The sequence below is a fragment of the Drosophila simulans genome, chromosome 2L, assembly GCF_016746395.2.
Source record: "Drosophila simulans strain w501 chromosome 2L, Prin_Dsim_3.1, whole genome shotgun sequence".
In the NCBI taxonomy this organism is placed as follows: domain Eukaryota; kingdom Metazoa; phylum Arthropoda; class Insecta; order Diptera; family Drosophilidae; genus Drosophila; species Drosophila simulans.
Genome location: NC_052520.2, coordinates 8234764 through 8255794, shown reverse-complemented (window position 1 = coordinate 8255794; position 21031 = coordinate 8234764). Strand labels below are relative to the sequence as shown.

At 43.1% G+C, this 21031-nt stretch overlaps 7 protein-coding genes, 1 long non-coding RNA gene and 1 other non-coding gene across 11 annotated transcripts in view; 4 read left to right on the top strand and 5 right to left on the bottom strand.

Annotated features, from left to right (window-relative positions):
* Window positions 1-50: 50 nt before the first annotated feature.
* Window positions 51-1461, top strand: LOC6731476 (coiled-coil domain-containing protein 97). The gene has a single exon (XM_002078589.3). It carries the CDS (start codon window positions 211-213, stop codon window positions 1303-1305), a length of 1095 nt encoding a protein of 364 aa, XP_002078625.1. The 5' UTR covers window positions 51-210; the 3' UTR covers window positions 1306-1461.
* On the bottom strand, window positions 1369-2915 carry LOC6731475 (N6-adenosine-methyltransferase non-catalytic subunit). The gene is made up of 3 exons (XM_002078588.4): window positions 2724-2915; window positions 2135-2651; window positions 1369-2077 (listed from the first exon to the last, which is right to left on the bottom strand). Exons 1-3 carry the CDS (start codon window positions 2787-2789, stop codon window positions 1467-1469), a joined length of 1194 nt encoding a protein of 397 aa, XP_002078624.1. The 5' UTR covers window positions 2790-2915; the 3' UTR covers window positions 1369-1466.
* Window positions 2916-3111: 196 nt separating this feature from the next.
* LOC6731474 (tumor suppressor candidate 3) lies at window positions 3112-4635 on the top strand. The gene is made up of 4 exons (XM_002078587.4): window positions 3112-3354; window positions 3464-4190; window positions 4271-4433; window positions 4499-4635. The coding sequence occupies exons 1-4, from the start codon at window positions 3268-3270 to the stop codon at window positions 4512-4514; spliced, it is 993 nt and encodes a 330-aa protein (XP_002078623.1). The 5' UTR covers window positions 3112-3267; the 3' UTR covers window positions 4515-4635.
* LOC6731473 (polyprenol reductase) lies at window positions 4589-5736 on the bottom strand. The gene has a single exon (XM_002078586.4). It carries the CDS (start codon window positions 5651-5653, stop codon window positions 4673-4675), a length of 981 nt encoding a protein of 326 aa, XP_002078622.1. The 5' UTR covers window positions 5654-5736; the 3' UTR covers window positions 4589-4672.
* Window positions 5737-5960: 224 nt separating this feature from the next.
* On the bottom strand, window positions 5961-7950 carry LOC6731472 (epsilon-sarcoglycan). 2 transcript variants are annotated; one of them, XM_016179777.2, is made up of 5 exons: window positions 7265-7950; window positions 6800-7204; window positions 6598-6708; window positions 6370-6513; window positions 5961-6305 (listed from the first exon to the last, which is right to left on the bottom strand). In XM_016179777.2, exons 1-5 carry the CDS (start codon window positions 7822-7824, stop codon window positions 6194-6196), a joined length of 1332 nt encoding a protein of 443 aa, XP_016024155.1. In that variant the 5' UTR covers window positions 7825-7950; the 3' UTR covers window positions 5961-6193. The 2 variants fall into 2 exon arrangements, with proteins under 2 accessions (XP_016024155.1, XP_016024156.1); XM_016179778.2 differs by lacking the exon at window positions 6598-6708 and having other exon boundaries at window positions 7265-7949.
* Window positions 7951-8332: 382 nt separating this feature from the next.
* On the top strand, window positions 8333-9990 carry LOC6731471 (dolichyl-phosphate beta-glucosyltransferase). The gene is made up of 4 exons (XM_002078584.4): window positions 8333-8579; window positions 8639-8813; window positions 8998-9394; window positions 9451-9990. The coding sequence occupies exons 1-4, from the start codon at window positions 8514-8516 to the stop codon at window positions 9791-9793; spliced, it is 981 nt and encodes a 326-aa protein (XP_002078620.1). The 5' UTR covers window positions 8333-8513; the 3' UTR covers window positions 9794-9990.
* A 225-nt stretch (window positions 9991-10215) lies between these two features.
* Window positions 10216-21031, top strand: part of LOC6731469 (tyrosine-protein kinase Btk29A) — a 41316-nt gene continuing 30500 nt past the window's right edge. Inside the window, exons 1-2 of one of the 2 annotated variants that reach the window (XM_016178645.3) lie at window positions 10216-10492; window positions 12883-13152. In XM_016178645.3, coding sequence (XP_016024151.1) covers window positions 12901-13152 — 252 coding nt within the window. In that variant the 5' untranslated portion in view covers window positions 10216-10492; window positions 12883-12900. Of the gene's footprint in view, window positions 10808-12882; window positions 13153-21031 lie in introns of both variants that reach the window. The other variant, XM_016178646.3, reaches the window with a different exon arrangement.
* LOC120284410 lies at window positions 19546-20340 on the bottom strand. The gene is made up of 3 exons (XR_005543649.1): window positions 20160-20340; window positions 19787-20081; window positions 19546-19729 (listed from the first exon to the last, which is right to left on the bottom strand). It is a non-coding gene; the product is annotated as an uncharacterized LOC120284410 (long non-coding RNA).
* Trnak-uuu lies at window positions 20412-20484 on the bottom strand. Its single transcript has one exon. It is a non-coding gene; the product is annotated as a tRNA-Lys (tRNA).

The following is a 21031-nucleotide window of genomic DNA, read 5'->3' as shown; positions in this document are numbered from 1 at the left end:
GGATTATTTTCATCGAATTATACATTATAAATTTTTTCAAGTATCGTAGTTTTCTTTTGCAACAGAGAAATTGTTTTATTTTCACAACCGCCAATTTGTTATCGAAAAATTTAATGACCTGGCAGCTCTATGTGAACGACATTGGCCAAGAAAGAAGAAGCATTTGTTTACGTTTTTATTTCACACTTTGTGCAATTTGTGTAAACAATTATGACAACTGGAAGTGAAGCTGACGGGGATGGCGAGCACCAGGGCAACAATGACATCGTCCCAAATCCAGAACATCCGCCGGAGATAATAGACATCTTTAAATCCCTGGCCGAAAACAATCAAATCGTCTTTAAGTCGCAGCAAATTGATGATCCGGAAATTCCGGTCGAAGAGAAGCAACAAATAGCACGAGATGCCTTCGATAAGAACCGTGAGAACTTTCTCATTCGATTTGGAGGCTTTCTGAATGTGAGACAACTGGGATCCTTCCAGGAGCTGGCTGTTAAGGAACCCATTAAGTCAGATGAAAGTCTAGAGGAGATGTGTCTGCTGCTGGAGGATTTTAGGAGGAAACTCAGCACTCGTGCGGTATCCATTAAAAACCGAAGATACCATGCCATGCAGCAGCTTCTTGACAAGGGAGAATACTTTAGCGAGCACGAGATGATGCAAAGGGCGCCGGATCTCTACCAGGAGCTAGTGGGTCAGTACCTATCGGAAGCGGAAAAGAAGGCTCGGGATAGTTACGATGTTCGGAATACGAGCTTCTCAGGAATACTAATGCATACGTTGGAAAAAAAGCAAAGAGATGAATTGCTAGAGGAAACTCAGCAGGAAGGAGAGCAGAGCGTGCAGGTCATAAGTGAATCCAATCCTCCTGCAGACTGTGAGGTTCCTGTCGCTTGTCGAAAGCAGTGGGGTGGATTTGAAGACGATGAACCAGTGGCCTGTTCAACGAGTCGAAATGCGGAAGTCCGAGCTCCAACGAATATAACTAAGATCTCCACACCGGAGTTTTATAATCCTGGAGAGCGGGAACTGCTACGCAATGAGTTCTTAAGTATGATGAAGGAACGCTTTCTTGGTGGGGAGGACAAGGATTTTGATTATACGGCCGTAGATGATAACACTTTGCTCGATGATCTGAAGCAAATCGAGCAGGACGAAGAAGATGCCTACTTCGAGGACAGCGAGGATGAGGAGGAAATGGAGGAGCATGCTGCGGATGAGAATGCTGTATCTAGCGAAGATGACTTGGATATCTACATGAGGCATCTAAGCAATCACCATAGTCTCCAGAATAGTCACGGATAATAAGAGAGCTGCTGGTCGCTCGGCATCCAAAGAAACCCCTGTAAATCGACAGGATACTCAGCATTCTGCAGCAATAGACTTTAATGTTAATCTTATTCTTAGCCTTAAAAACTTTTGATCTTAGACACTAGAATACACGCAGTTGTTGAGTATAAATGTTGTTATCTGGGCCTTCCACGACCACGTGGAAAGCCGCGTCCTCTTCCTCTTAAGACTTTGCTATTAGGCGGCGGACTCTTGGGCCTCAGTAGTTCAATCCTACTAGTGCAACCGGTGGCTGGAGCCTCAGCAAAGTAGGTCTGGTACAGCTCGGAGTTGAAGTTCGAGTTGGTCAGTTCCGGACCAACAGTTAGCCAACCTGGTCGGATACTCGAATCCCTGCCGAACAGATGCAAACGCCGACGACCCAAGCAGAAGTGTTCGATGATGTGAAAGATCTCGATGGGCTTCTCGAAGCTGCCAAACTCCTCTTCCTCTGAGATGATTAAATCAATGTCCACGTTGGCATGGATAAAATCGCCATCAGTGGAGCGGCGAACAGTTCCCTTGATTCCCATGAGGCAGTGTTCCTTTGTGCGTTGAAAGACCGCTTTCGGTTCGAGCTGCTTGGAGTGTCCGGGCTTGTTGATGTTGGTCCGTATCCAACAGATGTCTTCGCACCTCCGGAATCCCCACTTCTTTAGGCAGTTGCGGCCCATGTCCAACCCTTCCGAGGAGCCGCACCAAAGGAATACAAACGAACGATGAGCAGCGATCTCGCCCACATCCAAATCTGGCAGAGAATCAAAGTTATTTGGTTATATTAATGGATGCTTGACTGGGAACTTACTAAGTATATCATCCCAGTTCCAGAAGACCCGCGGTGCTCCACCTACAGTGGCTACCGAAGGTGCGGCCCTGGCATATTCCTCTAGCGGCGGTTCAATCAATATAACATCAAACTTGGCGCCGAGCGTCTTAACATCAAGCGATTTCAGATCCGCCTTTAAGTACATAGGTGCGGATGCGGTGTCTTGGATGAGTTTGTCCTTTAGTTTTATCAGTTCCCTCAACTTGGGATACTCCTCGAAGCGGTCAGCTAGTCCGACATCGCGAATGAAGTTCTGGGGACGCTGACCGGTGTCCACAAAGTGCTGGCAGTAGTCATTGTGCGGATTGGAAGACTGGGTTCCCTTCAGGAAGGTGGAGGAGTCCCTATAGATGATTTCATTGGGGGTTTTCTTGGAGGAAGAGGCGCCACCATCCTCCTCCTCGCGTTGCCCACCGGAATTCAGCTGACGACTGCTGTTAATGTCCTCGGCATTACCCAAAGCCTTTTTCAGATCGTCGACGCTCGACAAGCCCAACTGAGTTAGGAAATACATAAATTATGAGTTAAACTAGACGCCGACTGCTTTTCACATAGTATGAATACTTACACTTTGCGCTAAAAGCAAACGACGCTTGCGGGATCGCTCCTGGGAGCTCTTTAGCACATCGCTCATACTAATAAATGCAATAAAAACGTGCTAAACTATACTTTAAATCGCAATTCTAAGAAAACTTATAATAAAAGACAACAAAATTTGCCGTCTAGTGGCGGCATACTGATTATTGCGATATCGATAACATTACACCGGCGCAATAATATAACACTTATTAAACTAAATAAGAGGATAACTTATTTATATGAAAATACATTTTAAATAATACAATTAAAACGATTTACATATTGTTTTACGGACTGGCGCTCATAAGGTCAAATTTTAAATATATAAATACGTTTACTTTTTTATATCGATATTAGTATTTTTTCTTTCCTAGAGGAGGAACCAACCAAAGTTGCCATTCACAGTAAACGCGCACAGGTGTCGCTTGCCGTTCACAATCAGCTGCATGCGCCGGAAAAAATATTTTTGATTAAACGTTTTTTCTGTGATTTTGCGTTAAAGTAGTGAGGTTGTTAATTAAATCGCCTGCAGGATGAGACTGCTGCACAAGACGCTGCTCAGCGGTCTGCTGGTGGTGGCGATATTCGCTATTTACGCAGCCGCGCAATCAAAATCAAAGGTTTGTTTGTGGCCACGTCACTTTTCGGTGGACATTCTAGCTCCACATCCCAGAATGCCGGCTGATGGAAAATGCAGCATGTTATTAATGGGTATCTTATGCCTTTCAGACGGGACTCTCGCTGTCGGAAAAAGTACAAAACCTGGTGGACATGAACGCCAAGAAGCCGCTGCTCCGCTTCAATGGACCCAAGTTCCGGGAGTATGTGAAGAGTGCACCACGGAACTACTCGATGATTGTAATGCTCACCGCATTGGCTCCATCGAGACAATGCCAGATCTGTAGGCACGCCCACGACGAGTTCGCCATCGTGGCCAACTCGTACCGCTTCTCCTCGACTTACTCCAACAAACTCTTCTTTGCTATGGTGGATTTCGATGACGGCTCCGAAGTTTTCCAACTTCTGCGCCTGAACACCGCCCCCGTGTTCATGCATTTCCCGGCCAAGGGCAAGCCAAAGGGAGCTGATACCATGGATATCCATCGTGTCGGCTTCGCCGCCGATTCTATTGCGAAATTCGTGGCCGAGCGAACGGACATCACTATCCGCATTTTCCGTCCACCAAACTATTCTGGCACCGTGGCTATGATCACGTTGGTGGCCCTGGTTGGCAGTTTTCTCTACATTCGGCGAAATAACTTGGAGTTCTTATACAACAAGAATCTGTGGGGTGCCATCGCAGTATTCTTCTGCTTCGCCATGATCTCGGGTCAAATGTGGAACCATATCCGTGGACCGCCGCTGGTCCACAAGTCCCAAAATGGTGGCGTGGCCTACATCCATGGCTCCTCGCAGGGCCAGCTGGTGGTGGAGACCTATATCGTCATGTTCCTGAGTAAGTAGGGTGTTGCTTTAGTCTTCACCCTAGTTCAGTTGACCCCATTTGGAACATTTAACTAATAACTTTGATTACAGATGCCATGATTGTGCTGGGCATGATTCTGCTGATTGAATCGGGAACACCAAAGGCTCACAACAAGAACAGGATAATGGCGATGACTGGTTTGGTGCTCCTCACCGTGTTCTTCTCCTTCCTGTTGTCCGTTTTTCGTTCGAAGGCGCAGGGCTATCCCTATAGGTCAGTCATTACTACCCTGCAAGCAATTTATAACATATTTAAATTGGCTTCTCTTTTCCCCACAGTTTCTTGTTCAAATAGAATCGACTGCAGTCCTGTTCCAGTTCAAGTTCACCCTATATCGTTTTGTAGTTAAAATCACCAGCGAGCACACATTTTTCGTGCGTGTAAAACGACTTTAATAAATTCCACTACTAAATTATTTGTACAAAAATGCGAAATGTTTCCAGTCTTCGGACTCAGAGCAGGAACGGAATGATAGCACGTCGGTTCTTTGGATATTCTTTGAATGTTTCCCGGTACCACTTGTGGGTTAGCAGAGCATTGATCGTTTGATTGCTGGCCACCCAGAGGAAGATCAGTCGCCAAATCTTAACTGGCATGTAGAGATCGGCGATGCAGAAGTACATGACCACCTCGAGGAACATGTGCGGCGACGAAAGCAGATTGAAAAGCCCACCCTTGGGCAGAAGGTGCTTTTCCGTTTTGACATTTCCCGTCCGCGGATCCTTCCTCAGGTTGACCAATATCATGTTACTGGCGTACTGCTGCTGCCAGGCGAGAAAGAAGACGCCGAGGTAGAGTATTTGCTGGCCTGTCAGCTTGTCGAGGCTGAACTCCATGGGCTTCGAGCCGCGCACAAAGCCGGAGGTATTGGATAGTAAAGCTATAATGGCTCCAAAGTAGTGCACATAGCCCACGGCATAGTGCGACAGATTGATTTTGCTCTTCTTGGAGAAGATCTGCACAAAGTTGGTCTCGTAAAAACGCCGGGTGCACTGCAACGTGAGCATGAGTGCGCCCACACAGGCAGTCGTCGAGTCGATCTCCACTTTCCGGTGACTCCGTCCGCCGCCCATGATGTCCAGGAATCGGAGTACATATTCCGGCGCCTCCTTTTGCTCCCGAACGGTTGAAACGAGCACATAAAATGCAAGCCAGCTCCAGAATAGAGCAAAGACGTAGAAGTGCTTGAACCAGGACTTCGGAACTTCCAGCCAGGCCACCAAGGGATCCGTTTCACCTTTGAAACTGTGCTTGCCATACCGAAAGGACTGGCGTATGCTATTGGGCAGGTACTTCTCCACGAAAGTCATCAGTCCGCCAAAGAACACGATCGTGGCGATGAAGGTGCCGAACATCATTTGCAGCAGGTTGATTTTGTACCGGTCGAGTAGGTTTTCGAGGACCTCAAGGATCCCATTTTCGGGTGCCGCCATTGCGAAATGATTCGGCACGATGCAGCCCGCAAAAACTGTAAAAACTTTCTCCGAAAAACGAAAACTTGCGGAACATTCATTCTAGAGCTGGAAACAAGAACGATTTTACCACCGATACATCGATACATTGGCTCAAACTGAAATATCGATTTTATGCGTAAAAACCGGCTTAAATTGAATTTCAAATTAGGCGCGTTCATTTAGTACTTCCTTTTTATAAAAGAAAATTGTTTGAATTAGACATTAGCAGAGATGCGTAGACATGTTTTTATGACCCACTGGTCACAAAATAGTTAAAACGAAAGACTTCTAAAATATTATGCTTTATTTGATTGCCTTTATTCATAAATGGCAAACTAATTGGCTAGTTTCATGCTTGCATATCTATATAAAATGATAATTACGATATGGTTTGTCTAGTTCGGCAGGTGTGAGTATTTATGCAATTGATATAACGCTCCTCGATATTGCTTATTGAAATGTTATGCGCTCGAATCCAATCCGCTCCCTTCAGCAGTAGAGCACTCGGGGAGATGTTTGTCAAATGTCCACTCCATTTCGACCCAAAGTGCCGCCCTTGTATGGTGGTGGCTTGGGTCGAGCATAAATGCTGGAGTTTCCGCAGTCCAACTGGTAAAAGCTGTTGTTGGGACTGCAATAGATAAATAGATATTTAAATAAGAGAGTTCTGAATAGGCATATTTATACAGCACAACCTCTGAGATCTCATGCTAGTGTTGTCCAGTAGAAAATTGGGATCCTTGAGGCTTTTCAATGTGGTTATGGGCTGATTGGACTTGCTATCCGAACACTGAACCATCTGCACAGTGGATGCCATGGGATAGTCCGAGTTGGAAGAGCTGTAAGCGATACCAATCATATATTACCTTGCTTTCTATGAGTAATAAGAAAATAAGAAGAGCATATGTTCATTGGGAAATCACCTCTCAGAACCATCATCCGCCCCAGAATCGCTTGAACCGCTTGGCGGCGCACAGGACTCTTCGCAGATGTGGAAAATGTTGGCAAAGAAAAACTCAGAATGCGGATCGTAACTGAAGAGCAAGTAAACGAAAGATAACAACAACAATAAACAAAATATGAAATAAAGAAATTAATTTCGCAATTTCCCAGTTGGGAACTCACAACTTCTCGTGCTGGAAACACAAAACAGCGGATAGCATTCCGATTAAAATGGCAAAAATCATGCCCGGAATGGCGAAGGCAAAGGCGAATTCATCGATGTAATTGCGCTCGGGCACATCCTCCCTGGCGATTCCCATCCAGCGATCCTCTTGCCTCTGATTCAGATCCTCCGGCACCTGCTGCTCGTTCTGCTTGCCACTGTGGAAGAGAATTTCCGTGGGCGATTCCATGCCCACCATTCGAAAGGCGCACCAGTCCAGCTTGAAGCCCACATTCTCAAAGATTTTCTGCACGGATGTGCGCTTGTAGGTGCAAGAGGGCAGCTTGTACAGTGGTCTCACTTCCTCCTGGAGTTCCTGCAGCCGTGGCGAGAACTGGGCAAAGCTGCCCACATGGACAATGACTCTGTAATGGGTTGCAAATGAATATAATCAGATTAGAAATTGTTATGGATAACCAGATTACCCCTCGCGCTGCTGCGGTCGCAGTGGAAGTCGTCCGCCCATATTCACAGCCGACTCCATGAAGACCACACTCAAGTCCTCCTTGCTATTCGGCCACAGATCGTTGCGGAATATATTTCGTAGGTTCTCCCTTCTGCCGGGATCCATTAGGTGCACCCAATTCAGGTTGTTTATTTTCATCTGCACGACATTGGGTGTGGGAAACTTGTGGGCCACAAACATTGTGACAACAACGCGACGCGTTTCGTAATTCTGGCGATTAAGGGCGACCACATCCAGACTTAGATCCTTGCCAGCCGCCGATGCCGGAGGAGTTCCGTAGAGGAAGCCGGCATGGTATTCGTGGCTATACATATATCGCATCCAACTGGGCAAATCGGGGTAATTCTTCAGCGAGGGTCTGTAGCGAAACTGCTGGCTGATCACCTGGTGTGTCCAGTTAAAGAGTTGCGGCTCGATTTTGTATGTGAAGAGTTCCCCAACATTTGCCTGCAACTTTAGTCCCTTCACTTCGCTGCAGATTAAAGCTAATACGACCACTATCAAGTTTAAAAACTTCATTTTGTATTTTATGTAGTTTTTTTTACGATTCACAAGCACATTTTAATTGACTATAAACAAATTGTTGTTCCGCCCAGCGCAGAGGCGTTGAAAAATTCCAATGGTGTGTATCTGAATGGGAGAGGACTACGTATATTCTCAGAACTTGTTGTTTTTGAATTTCAAAGAGCGCGCATGCGCATTTCGATCCTAAAACAGAGAAATTTGTGACTTAGGTCAGTTTTGAATAGTATTTGAAAGTTACAATTAACTAAAAAATAAAGAGTAACTTATAAAGTAAGAAAACTCAATCCGATTTAAAGTTTTAGGAAAATATGTCATATAAAGTCATAGTATTGATTTATTATAATCATAATCATAGTATTAAATTGCATGCAAAGGAAAGTTTAGAACCATTAAAAAGGCAATTTACTTTTATAATATTTAAAAAAAAAATTCAAAAACAAAAAATTCTTACTGCGATAGACCATTAATCGATATAAGCAGTGACTGTGAATGAGTCACTGGTTAGTGGATAAGTGTCATCCCTAAATTGAGTGACAACCCTAATCAGCTGCGGCATTTCGGGCTAAAATTCTTGGAATTAAATACGTGGCTCTGTTTATCTCGCACAAATTGGAGAAGTAATGTCTGCTGACAGGTAGCAGGCGCACCTGTTCACACAAACCAGTAGCTTGAAAAGCCCTAAGATGTGGACCTGCCTGTGCCAGCTCTGTTTCTATCTACTCTCGGCACTTGTAGTCGCTGCGCTGTCGGTCAGATCTTGAATACATTCGCCTATCTATATTATTTTTACTGATAATCCATCGTTTAGATTGTGGCTCTGGTGCTATACAAGACGAAGCCCTATCCCAACATCAAGCGGCACAAGGATGAGGAGACCTTCCTGGACCCGCACACCATCAAAACAGTGACCTTCCCCAGTCTCGAGGACTCGCCAAGTTTGGAGCTCAGTGTCATCGTGCCAGCTTACAATGAGGAGCAGCGCTGTATGTTGGCTTTTTTGTTTTTGTTTTGGTGAATCACAATTTTATCTATGCCCATTTGTGATTGACTGACTGCACCCCAATTTATGTACTCCACTAACATTTTCCTTAAAGTTACTTTCCCCAGAAGCTTTTAGATTTATATTTCTTTGATTGATCTTATTTGTGTGTGTTTATACACTTTTAGTGCCTTCTATGCTGGACGAGTGCTTGGCTTTTCTGGAGCAGAAGTCTGCAGGCAGTCCCAATTTCACATACGAGGTCATCGTGGTGAGTGACGGCAGTCAGGATGCCACCGTATCCGTCGCTTTGGGTTACTCGAAAAAGCACGGAGCAGAGAAGGTACGCGTGCTGGAACTCATTGAAAATCGGGGGAAAGGAGGTGCCGTTCGCATGGGTATGCTAAGTGCACGGGGTCGTAATCTGCTCTTCGCTGATGCGGATGGAGCCACCAAGTTTCCCGACTACGATAAACTGGAGGTGGCCCTCAAGCAACTAGCTCCCGAGTGGCGAGACGATGGCATTGCCATTGGATCAAGAGCACATCTCGAGAACGATGCGATTGCAACAAGGAGTTTCTTCAGGTAAGATGGCATCCTACATTTATTAGCTGACCAAATACTGATCTTCGTTGCCACAGAACCATTTTGATGCACGGCTTTCATTTCCTCGTCTGGCTGTTTGCCGTGCGCTCCATTCGCGATACCCAGTGTGGCTTCAAGCTATTCACCCGAACGACGGCCAGGAAACTCTTCACCAGTCTGCATGTGGAGCGCTGGGCCTTCGATGTTGAGCTGCTGTACCTCGCCGAGAATTTGAAGCTACCAATGTCCGAGGTTGCCGTTCGATGGACGGAGATCGATGGCTCGAAACTGACACCATTTTGGTCGTGGCTGCAAATGGGCAGGGATTTGTTCATGATCTGGCTGCGATATTTGGTGGGCGCCTGGCGGATTGCCTCCATACAGAAGAAGGAGAAGTGATGTGGACTTGGAGGGCATCTCATTCCCAATATTAACTAGCATTTTGTGTCGAACTTACTCCGCTGTCGTGCATTACCAAAACTCGTTTAACTCTAAACTCTATTTTTGTAGGCCTGATAAAGTGTAACGAATTCTAGCTAGTTAAGTACTTAAGTACAGTATTTTTCAAATAAAAAAAATAATTGATTTGAATAAAATTGCGCGGCAATTGTTCTAAAATGTTAGTAATTTAAACAAAAGTAACTATATCAAGTCGTCTTCCTTTTATATAGTGCGCTTTAAATATATAAAGTTTCGTCAAATTGCTCTTAATGCTTGTTTAATTTTAGAACGAGAAAAATAATTAAAATTACTAGTTATAAATGAAAGGCAGTATGTGTGGTATTTTGTATACTCTTGGTATTTTAAGAGTAGTTATTTTCAAATCGGTATATCTCCCTACTCGAAGTGCGGTCACACTGCAAAGAAGTTGCGGCGGCGCGTTTAGTTTCGTATTAAATCGTTACTATTTAATTACAGTTAATTAGTGTAAACAAACCGATCAAACGTAGATACAGCTGCCACGTAAATAAACGGAAAAGATTCTAATTAAAGCGTAGGATCGCGAGTGCAACTGCCATGGGCGGCGCTAAGTAAGGAATTCCAGGAATCCTACGTTGCGCCTGTTGCTCCTCTCCCGCTCTCCAAAATTGCGTGCAGGTGTGTGCGGGTGTCCGCTCGTCTGTGTGAGCGTCTCAGCTGTGCCTGCTCCTATATTGTTTATAAAGTTTTTTTTCGCAGTATGCAAATGCTGAACAAGCCGGTCGGTTGATATTTCGTATTTACTCTCGTCGCCGCGCAAACGAAAGTGTTTTGTTATTGTTGCGTTACCCGTTGCGTCTGTCCCCTCCAATTGGAGAATTGTGATTTGTTAGTGGTGTGCTCTGCTGGTGTTGTTGTTCTTGTAGTGGCTGTTATTGTTGTTGCTATGCGGTCGGGTCATTGCTTCAAATTGCTCAATCAACGGCACTTGTGGTAAGCTGGTGAACTGGCACAGTTATCAATTTTATTCCTCCTTTCTGTCCCCTTTTTATCGCTATCGAATTACATACATACTTCTTTTGTTCTTTGTCTTATCAGCATTTATTCAATTGCCCAGCAAGCTGCGCTTGAAACTATTGGATTCTCGTTAGGTCTGATAAGAAAGGGGAACTCTGTGCTTAATGCATTCTAATCAGACGCCCTTGTGTTCGCATTCTCTGAATGCATTTCCTATGTCGCATTTTCAATTTTAAGGCATTATAATAATAAATCAATGTTCATTTAAATAATTTTTGTGCTCCACTGATTTTATTAATCAGCGTATGGCGACTGTAGCTTAAATTAGCAACAGAAACATCTTATTGAGATATAAAGTAACTCAAAAATGGATTTCAAAATAGACTGAAATTCTTGCTAAGGTCGCAGATTCTCCAGTCTTCTTCTTCCACTAGAAAAAGCGCGACAATAAACAAAAATTAAATGCAAAGTAGAATACAAACTAAGCGCGACCATTTGCGTGGCGAAATTCAAAGTCAAAAACGAGTTGCCAGGCCACGCCCGCTATATGTATATATATGTACATATATATACTATATGTATGCATACAGCCAAGGTCTTTGGGCCTCTCGCTCCACCAAAAAGATTTATGTACACATTGCGCCTTCTGCCTTTTTACCATCCTTTTTTCCTTTCTGTGCCTCGGTCCGTGTTTATTTTATTACTTATGGCCATGCGCGTTGCGCTCAAGATTCTGATTCTCTTGGCCCCTCTTTCTACGCTACGTTCCCCCGCACTCCGCTCCTGTTTTTGTAGCGGCTCTGCTTGATTAAAGCGCGAGGGGGGTGTGGCAGGGAGAAGGAAGAGTGGATCAGAAGATCCAGCCAGTTGTTGTTGTCGCACGAGCATTTGTCGCTTTGTTTCGCTCTTTTGCAGACGCGTCCGTTCATGTTCCTTGGAGATCAGGAGCGGATTTCTGAATCAGAGGAATAAAATAATATCTTCATAGGAAGATAACATAGATTATAGTTTAAAAAACAACTATTTTTTATTAAATAAAGATGTTGTAAAATCATCATTAGTAAGCTCTTTAAATATTCCCATTCCCGAATTTTAAGCACTTCGCTCCTGGAGCCTTTCCTGCCTCTTGTTAGCTTTTGTTGAAGTGTGATAATGCCAGAGATCGTATGGTGGCTGCTCCTCCGCTTGGAGCCTCCTTTTCAACGGCCCGTTTGTTTGCGTACACGCTTCTCGCTTTGCAACACGAAATGGAAGTTGTGGGGACATGGTGGCAAAGGGAAGCGGCCAGAGTTGTGGGGAATATGCCGCTCTGGGGGCTAATCCTTTAATCCGCTGTGCGCGACTTCAAGGTCAGCAAGTGATCTTAACTAGTGTATACATACGTATATGCATGTATGTATGTAGTATATATCTCCTGTCTGCTTGGGGGCTAATTAATTGTCCGTTTAATCGTTCGATTTGCTGCCTGCCCGACTCGTCTGTCCACTGGGCTTCCCCTTCCTTGGCTCCACACTTCTCCATTAATAGGATGTATATAGTATCTGTAAATGTATAACTATATTTTCCTCCACTTTTCGCCAGCCCATACTGATTGATGCCAAGCGGAACGCCCACGGCAATTAGTCAACCAGGTAACTCCCAGTGCTCCAATGTTTCGGTGGCCCCATGTTCCACGGTCAATGCCTCGAGGGGCGCTGCAAAAAAGATTCGCACGCCCACGCCCCCCAAAAATAGATTTATGGCCTTGCCTCTGCAGAGTGTGTTGTAACCAATCTTTTTCGGCGAGCGCTTCTAATTTTAACCCTCTGTTTGCCAATGCGACATCCATTCTGACGTCCCACTAAATGGGCAATAAACTATTTAAAAATTTTTATTTTGCCCATGGAATGATTAAATTTATCATTAAATATTGTCTGTATATGTTTATACGTATAAACACTTCTATGGGTTAATATAAATATGTCTTATATCGAAGGGTTAAAATCGCTTTGGCTTGCGTGTAAATATTAACATTAATTTTTGGTTCGCTAATATGTTTCTTTGCTTTTCAGACACTTTTTCTTGTCAAGATGATGGGCACAAAGCATCGAAACTCACATGTCAATGGCAGCATTAAGTCATCATCATCGCTGCGATCGAGCAGCAAATCCTTTCAGGCCAAAATGGATCTGATGTCCGAAAGGCTGTACGATGTCGTGAAAAGCGGATCGATGGTGAAAAGGGCTCAAAACAAGAAGCGTTTCACCCCCGTGAATTACAAACATCGATGGTTTGAGTTGACCAAGCGAACTTTCAGCTACTTCGATGTGGAAAATGTGGAGGTGAGTCATGCAAATGCGTACAGCATTTCGGCCAACAGGTTTTATTTGGCCAATATTAATTCAGACAAAATAATGAATCAACATAATTTAAGCTAAATTAGCGTACACAAAATGAGAATGTAGATAAGAGCGAAAAAACAAAAATATTATGAGAAGCTGCTACGTATTTTTATTTCAGTCTGATCGGTAGAATCAATAAACTAATAGAGCTTATGTATAAGTAGATAATATGATAATAATTCATGAATAATCTGCAAATGGTGTTAAACACCTCATACAAGTAATGGAACGGTGGATAAGTGCTATAGTATGTTAACTAATACTTCAAAAGATTCTTATCTGTATGCTACAACGTATTTTGATTATCTTGTAAAAATAATAGATGTATATAGATAGATATATAGATAATAATTTCCCTTCATTTTATGAATAAGCTTTCCAAAATGCACATCGGAGTTACCCAGTTGTGCCTCCGGGCTGACAATGACAGATCTCAGGATTCGAAGGACCGGGAACTGAGCCCGCTTTGAATTGGCCGAAATGGGTCCTTTCATTATGCATGTTCAAGTGGGCGTCTCATCTTCATCGTCGTGGCTTCGTCATTTATTGCGTCGCTATTACGGCACCTAGCGGCTCGCAAATTTCCACCATACGGCGCCCGGGAAACTCAGCTTACTCTGCTCCGGCGACCGGCAGCATTCGTTTCAAAACAAAGGTGGTTTTCAGTAGAAAAAAGTCTCCAATGCGCTCGGCTTGGAACGTACATATATGTACCATCGTTCAGTCCAGTCTCCGGCTGGAAAGTTAGCACTGTGGGGGTTGGAAAATACACACACAAAAGCAGCTGTTAGCCGGCACAATGTGTGTGAAACCCACCCTCGAAAGTCCTTGGGTGTAGACTACGGTGTCGTCCTATCCCGTTATGCCGTTCCAATTGGAAGCGGAGTTTCCCTTGAGTTTCCCACTGAATATCCTGGATGAAGTTCAGTAACCGTGGCAGGAGTTTCTATCCTGGCCTCGTCGCGTGTGGACGTGCGTTAGATTTTCGCATTTAATATTTAATCAAGCCCAAAGAATGTGTTTAAGTTGTTTTAAGAAAATATCTTACTGATTTGCATGACATTTACGAATAAATACAAGAGTGTGTTAAAGTCTCCCGTAACGTGTTTATTTGCATTACTTTTCAAATTACAAACATTTTTCTAATGCGCCGGCCGCTACCTTTGAAAATTCGGTTGGTTTTCAGCGGCTAAGTGAAACCACCCTTATTTACCCTGTTAATAACTGTATTTAAACAAACTTCTATCTCTACTAAATCACAAAAAAGATTCGAAAAGTGCAGTGCATCCTATATAGATAGCCGAAAACAGGAAAACAACCAAATAAAACATTTAAATCGCAAATCCTTTCCATGGCGTCGTTGGAAAATTTTTTGCGAATCTAACCGAAAGCCAACGAAAAAAAAGAGAGAAGAAAACGCCCCACCCAAGGCAAAAGTTTTTCAAGTGTATCCAAGCTGCCTTTGTGTGCGTGCGTGGTGCGTTTGTGTGTGTGCGTGAGTCCCCGTGTTGTTGTCGTTGTTGTTGTTGCTTTTGCTACTTTTGCCGCACCCCGAATTTCGAATTTCGTGTGCCTGTGCCTAAATTAAAAGGATTATCCTGACGCCCAAAAGGACGCATTGTTAGTCGTAGGTAAGCATTGAACTGGAAGGGAGAAATCCCCACGGGAGTTACTAGTTTTATGTGCCAAGTTTGAATATCGTAATTGAATTAGATGGGGTTTTTCCTTGTGGGGAATACGCCTAAAATTATGCAATAAATATATACATTTTATGCCGGATTGAAATTTATGGAAATTGAAAAGAAGTTGATTACATTATAGCAAATACTTCTCTTTATTCTTCTAATATCTTATATAAGATATCACTCCTTCATTAAAATCGAATAATAGATATATCATTTTAAGTATTTTCCATCTACTTGAACCTCAAAGGAACCTTCCTTTCCTTTCAAATTTCAGGAGACAACCGACAGTCGAGTGTCAATCACTCCTGTCACACGATCCCATCATTTTCCTATACATTTATTCATTTCGCTGGTTTTCCTTTGGCACTTTTCTTTTGTCCCTATTTTAAGGGCTGCTGCGGAGTTCGGGGGTTCGATGAACTCGTGTAGAAAATGTGCAATTAATTGATTGATTCGCGGTAGCTTCTTTGTGTGAGCTCCCACCCACCCCGATTTCAACTGAAGTTGATGAGTATGAATCCAGCTGCCTGGCACTCTTCAGTCTGCCCGTCTTCCTGCCTGCTTGTAATCCAATGTCCGAGCCTGTCATGTTTATTGGGGTCAAACCCTTGGACGCAGGGCGAGCTGATTAATGGCTAGCCAGCAACAAGCGCTCAGCCGGCCAACTCATCCGAGTAGCCACCCAGTCATTGCACCTATACACTAGCAAAAAATGAGCAAGTAAGTTATTTGCTTTAAAAGGGATCAATATCTAAGTCAAAAGGCAACGCTATAAAAGAACCAACTTTAAATAATATTAAGTGCATCACTTATGAATCAGCAACATCTTTTTCAACTTTGTTTTCCTTCTAAGCTTAAGTTTCCGATGACTTTCTTGCTACTTTCCTTGTTTGTTTAATGTTCTATTCATTGCTTAATTAAAAAGTAATGTACTAGAATTTTTTTTTTATTTTTCCTGATTGCACTCCCGCCTGGTCCTCATCATCATCATCAGCGGCAGCACCTTCATTGTCGTAGTTGTGTCATTAACCTGTCATAAAAATCGCAGCTTGGGCCAGGTCCCAGTTACAGTCGCAGTCCCACGAGTGCCAAAGGGGTGAAGTGAACTGAGGTGAAGAGATGGGGGGCTGGGGTCTGGGATCTGGGGGCTGTAGAGCCTAACCATCCTCTATGGCTCACCGCCGTGGTATGCTAATTGAAGCTGGACTTTTTGTTTGCCAACACTTTGCAGTTCTCTACGCTAGCCGCTCCATGGCAATGCGTTCGTTCTGCTCTCAAATACATTTCGCACAGATTAAGGCTGTAAATAACAATTTTCCAAAAGGAGGCGGGTCGCCACGCAATCCGCGTTAAATGGGGAAATGTGCTGGGGGCGAAGTGTGAATAACGAATGTGGGAATGCACTTTCCATCGGAGATGTAAAGAAAATTAGAAGCAAGCTAAGCATATTAGAACAATTTGCATAACAAACTAGCAGATGAATACGGAATTATTATAATATATATTATTAAATATTTTCAAGTGAACCCAAAGACATTTTCCCTGACTACCCAGGGATTGATGTATTTATAGCTTCGAGAGATGACTATATAATGTGCATATAATAATAATAATACCCTTTCCCCATATCTATTTTAGAGCCCATGGCCACTGCCCTTTGGCTAATGGAGGTGCCATGTGGCATATGGTTGGGCTGGAGTTCCTTGCCACCTTGGCTCGTAAATGGAAATGCCGTAAATGTAAATGCTTTCACCATTATTGATGTTCGCCTGTGAGAGTGTGCGAGGACTAATCCTGTCCGGTAGCCACAACGCAGCGAAAAACATTTTTTTTACGACTTTTCGGGCAGTTTTTATCTTTTTTTACGGCCTGCACTCAAAAGTATCTTTTGCAGGATGAGAACGCGGCCTAGAGCTGCTGATCAATCTACCCCACAATTGTGAGCCATGCCCAATTAGACATTCAAATTTATCACTTTTTTTTTTCATATTCTACCCCGTTTTTTAAGCCGCTTCGGTGAAAGAAAAATAAGTGCCTCTGTCGTTGGGGATTATTACTCATCGCATGCATTTTAAAATTCTTCACGAATTGACACCTTTGGGAGGCCTGCGCCGAATGGCTTAAAGCTGATTTCGTAGAATTACAAAACCCGCATCGCTCGTCTTCCCCATCCAACTCCTCCTCCTTCTCCTCCAATGCTGACAAATTAGCGAGCGAAGCTGAATATTTTTGAATATGTTGGGTGGTCCCGTTTCCAATCGCCGTCTTTATGCCTTTATAAATCTTCGCGTTGCATTTTATTTAACATGAAATTGGCGCCAAAGCCAAAATGTTTCTGATAAGCCACGTCTTCCGTTGGGGGGGCAACTTGACTCTGACATATGTTAGCCTTCATTTTAGATCCGAAAATGATCGGATGGCATGACTCTGTTCCTCCTGGACCTTGGAGCACAACCTGACTTCTCTTGCGGTTGCCAGTTGCAGTGGCACATGACCGCAGGCTAAATGACCGAGAAGTTTAAGCCTGATTACAGTTACTTGTTTAAGGATGCTACCGCTTGTTGTGCAGGGCATATAAGGATAACAACTCTTTTTGTAACCTTGAACGTAATATGATATGTGTAGACTCAAAAGCAAGCAATCAATTTTGGGGGGTATTAAAAATTCTTGGAAACAATAATCCCAAATTTGATTCCCCTTTCCAAGTGACAGCCCGACATATGCTGACTAATTACAAGCACTTTTGGAGCCATTTACATGTGCCCATATGCTCAATACATTTCAATTGTGCAGAGACCAAGCCCTTTTCGTAAGCACTTGTAACAATTATGAATCACAATCGAAAAGGTAACACTCCAGCTACGACGGACTCCGACTCGGATTCGAACTGGAACTCGAACCGAGCATGATGGTAATAAAATTATAAGGAAAACCTGTTGGACAATTGGTGCTCGGTTGGTACATGATTTGCCTATTAACGGATTTAAGACCGCGAGATGATGATTCATTCGATGAATGGTGGAGTTTTTTTTGGTGTTATCCCTCGTGTCTTGAATGCCAAATGAAGGTTTTGCAGCGTCTAATGAGTTGTAAATCCCAGAAGGAAGAGCCAGCAGCGGGCCTAGGAATATACACCTTTTGTGCCTGGACTCCAGACGTCGCATTGTCTGTTGAAGCTTAAGCTTTTCATGCTTCATTATGCTGCCTTGAATGAATCTCTCCTATTCGTCCTCCGGTGGCTCCCTTTGTTTTCCTTCGCCCACGAGCTGACATTGAGTTATTACATCCAGACAGGGCAGGCCGACCGACCGACGACCGACCCTCAAGTTGGCCGTAAACATAAAGCCCAGTTTCAAATCAGTTTGCTCCCACAGCAAGTGGGCCTAAGCCTAAACACCTTTTACGCCTTATTATCGGCGGCCAGAGACAATAAACCATCGTTTAATTGGAATTAAGTTCGAAAATAAACGCCTTTCTGTGGAAAAACTAAAAGTCTTAAGCGTTTTTATTGGCATTATCGCTTCAGCTATTTCCGCTGTTAATTTAAAGCTCACGAGCCATCGAATCAAATATCAAAAATAAGAAAAAACACAGCAGACCCCGAAAAAACAAACCGAACCCCAATAATTAGAAATCAAAGCCGGTTTCATCCAAATGTGTGAGCATGTGTGGTACAGTGCGGTTCGTTATCATAAATACTAAATAAGCAGGGTAATAATATCATAAATAAGTTAAGCTTAAACTTCACAGTTGTTTCAATGAATTAAGTCAGGATATTAATTATGTAGTTTTTTATTCCAAACCAAGTTCCATACTTTTTCGAAACGCACTGTATCTGAAAACGATTCCGAAAACTTGTCTACTTTCGTATTCAATAGTGTTATCATGAGAGATGGTCTGAATGGCCAGACGCAGACCGCAAACGCGACTTTGGTCGCCGAGTTCCAGATTGTCGAGAGCGAGCTCGTAGCTTCCCCCTTTCCACCTTTGTGGTTGTTGATGATTGATCTTATCGCGGCCCGCTCGCCCCGTGAGTCATCATAAAAAACACATATTTCTCTTCTTCAGCAGCCGCAGCAGCCTCAGCAGCGATCGCCATAAGTTGTTAGCTGTTTTGTACTTTATGGCCTTTTGGCGGCGAAATAGGGGCGGTGGATCGCATAAGGAGTGAGGGAGGGAGGGGTGGTGAGGGGGGCAGGGATGGGTTAGCTTCATAACTCAATGTGGGTTGTCGTTTCGGTTCTGTTTAAGCTGCGTGCGATACTTACTTTCCTCCGGTTATTTTTTTTTTATTTTGGCCCACACAAAGGCCGTTGCTAGAGTACTATGGAACGAAACGTAAACTCGGACAGTAAAAAAAAAAGTTTTCGACATGTGGGAAAAAATGTAATTACAGCGAATGTTCAAAATTACTTTTTCAACGCGATGAACATTTACGACTTGGCATAAATCATTAACACAAGGAGCTTACGTTTTCAATAGCTTTGTGCCATTTTGGCAAAGTAGGAAAGCTATTAAATGTACTTATTAACTTACAAAAATCGATTGCTATCTTAGGCAACCAGGATTGTAACAAAACAAAAAAAAAATATGCACAAATTTGTTTTCTGAGTTTTGTTGCATTTAAAATGAGCCATTTTTACCACTGTTCATCAAGCCATTCTTATTAAATGCGTAACTGTAAAATCATGCGAGCAATTGTCCAAGCAAAATATTCACACACCGCTTGAAAAATGTCCAAAATGATAAATGACTTTCGCCGTTTTGCCGCTTTTGACTCCGACTAATTTCCGCTTCCAGTGCAATTTCGCCAAATCAAAATTCCCTCGAATCTGTCGTGTAAAAGATCCCGATATGAAAATGCAGCCGACTCCACACTTTTTTTTTACCGACTGCAGCATAGGATCACATGCAGGCATGTCCAGTGATTCAATCTGCTTGGCATCCACCCCATTTCCGGTTTCCATTACAGTTTCCCAGGCAGCTCTTTCACCCGCCATGGCGGAGTGGTCACCGTCGTGGCTCTTTCTTTTTCCATTTTTAGTTTTGGGGGGCGTTTCGCAGTCATCGGTCAGGAATTGGCGCAGACACTGCGTTTCTGTCAGAAGGAGGAGGATTCCAGAGTTTCGACCCAGACAAATTGCCCCGGCGGCCGTTGCTTGTGTTCACTGCTCCAGCTACAGTCTTAACCAGATAAAATGAATTTTATGGCAAAACGTAACGAAAACGTAGTCTAACAACTTCGGTCTTGCTTAAACTTACTCAATTCCTTGATTATTGCAGTTCTCTCTTGCTCACTATTGTTATCCTTAGTGATTCGTTTTATCGAAGCTTCACTTTAAATCAAAGCTTAACGCCCTCTTCCTGGCCTAATTATGTTGTTGCACATGCACATTTTTATGAATGAATCACAGCCTCCAGCTCTTTCCCACACGAATGAAAAATATTTATAAAAATGAATTAGTCTGCGCTGAAAAAAGTTATGGAAGTTAAAAAGTGAACAAAAAGATTTTTCGCCCGAGCAGGGACTTGAACCCTGGACCCTTGGATTAAAAGTCCAATGCTCTACCGACTGAGCTACCCGGGCACATGGCAACAGGCTCGCGACAAGTGCAATAATAGCAAAGCTCGCCAAAATCAAGAGAACAATTCTGGCGCTCTGCCATTCCTGTACTCTCTTTTTAAGTTGGTTGTTGTTCCCCAGTCTATCATAAATTTTAATAAATATTACTTTTCTCTATATGTATTAAATATTGAATTTATTTAAATACTTTAGTATGTCCTTCATTAAGCTGGAATATTAAATGTATTAAATATTAAACTTATTTCCTCATATTCCTATTTAGCTGAAATATTATCAATACTTTATTTCGTTTCTATTTAAGAAATTGATGTTTTTACACTTGTATGCATATGCATAAATTGCACTGCTTTATTTTTAGATATATTCAACCAAGCGAATATTATAACCGAATAAAAATCTTATTACCTGCATCGAAACTCCGGTGTTCCTAATCAGTTAATATTATTCTAGGATTTTATGAAAAACCTAGACCATGAAATTTATAAATGCGCTACCGCTCAAAATCGAATTCGAAAATTAATCCGATTTGGTATTGATATCCCAATTAGAG

Bases quoted from the DNA above. Each gene is read 5' to 3' on its own strand.
- LOC6731476 (XM_002078589.3), top strand. From the start codon at position 211: ATGACAACTGGAAGTGAAGCTGACGGGGATGGCGAGCACCAGGGCAAC.
- LOC6731475 (XM_002078588.4), bottom strand. From the start codon at position 2,789: ATGAGCGATGTGCTAAAGAGCTCCCAGGAGCGATCCCGCAAGCGTCGT. The intron at 2,652-2,723 runs GTAAGTATTCAT...TTCCTAACTCAG, and splicing joins GTTTGCTTTTAGCGCAAAGT to TTGGGCTTGTCGAGCGTCGA. The intron at 2,078-2,134 runs GTAAGTTCCCAG...ATTCTCTGCCAG, and splicing joins GAACTGGGATGATATACTTA to ATTTGGATGTGGGCGAGATC.
- LOC6731472 (XM_016179777.2), bottom strand. From the start codon at position 7,824: ATGAAGTTTTTAAACTTGATAGTGGTCGTATTAGCTTTAATCTGCAGC. The intron at 7,205-7,264 runs GTAATCTGGTTA...AACCCATTACAG, and splicing joins CGACCGCAGCAGCGCGAGGG to AGTCATTGTCCATGTGGGCA. The intron at 6,306-6,369 runs GTTGTGCTGTAT...TATCTATTGCAG, and splicing joins ACTAGCATGAGATCTCAGAG to TCCCAACAACAGCTTTTACC.
- LOC6731473 (XM_002078586.4), bottom strand. From the start codon at position 5,653: ATGGCGGCACCCGAAAATGGGATCCTTGAGGTCCTCGAAAACCTACTC.
- LOC6731471 (XM_002078584.4), top strand. From the start codon at position 8,514: ATGTGGACCTGCCTGTGCCAGCTCTGTTTCTATCTACTCTCGGCACTT. The intron at 8,814-8,997 runs GTATGTTGGCTT...ATACACTTTTAG, and splicing joins TTACAATGAGGAGCAGCGCT to TGCCTTCTATGCTGGACGAG. The intron at 9,395-9,450 runs GTAAGATGGCAT...TCGTTGCCACAG, and splicing joins GCAACAAGGAGTTTCTTCAG to AACCATTTTGATGCACGGCT.
- LOC6731474 (XM_002078587.4), top strand. From the start codon at position 3,268: ATGAGACTGCTGCACAAGACGCTGCTCAGCGGTCTGCTGGTGGTGGCG. The intron at 3,355-3,463 runs GTTTGTTTGTGG...TATGCCTTTCAG, and splicing joins CCGCGCAATCAAAATCAAAG to ACGGGACTCTCGCTGTCGGA. The intron at 4,191-4,270 runs GTAAGTAGGGTG...CTTTGATTACAG, and splicing joins CTATATCGTCATGTTCCTGA to ATGCCATGATTGTGCTGGGC.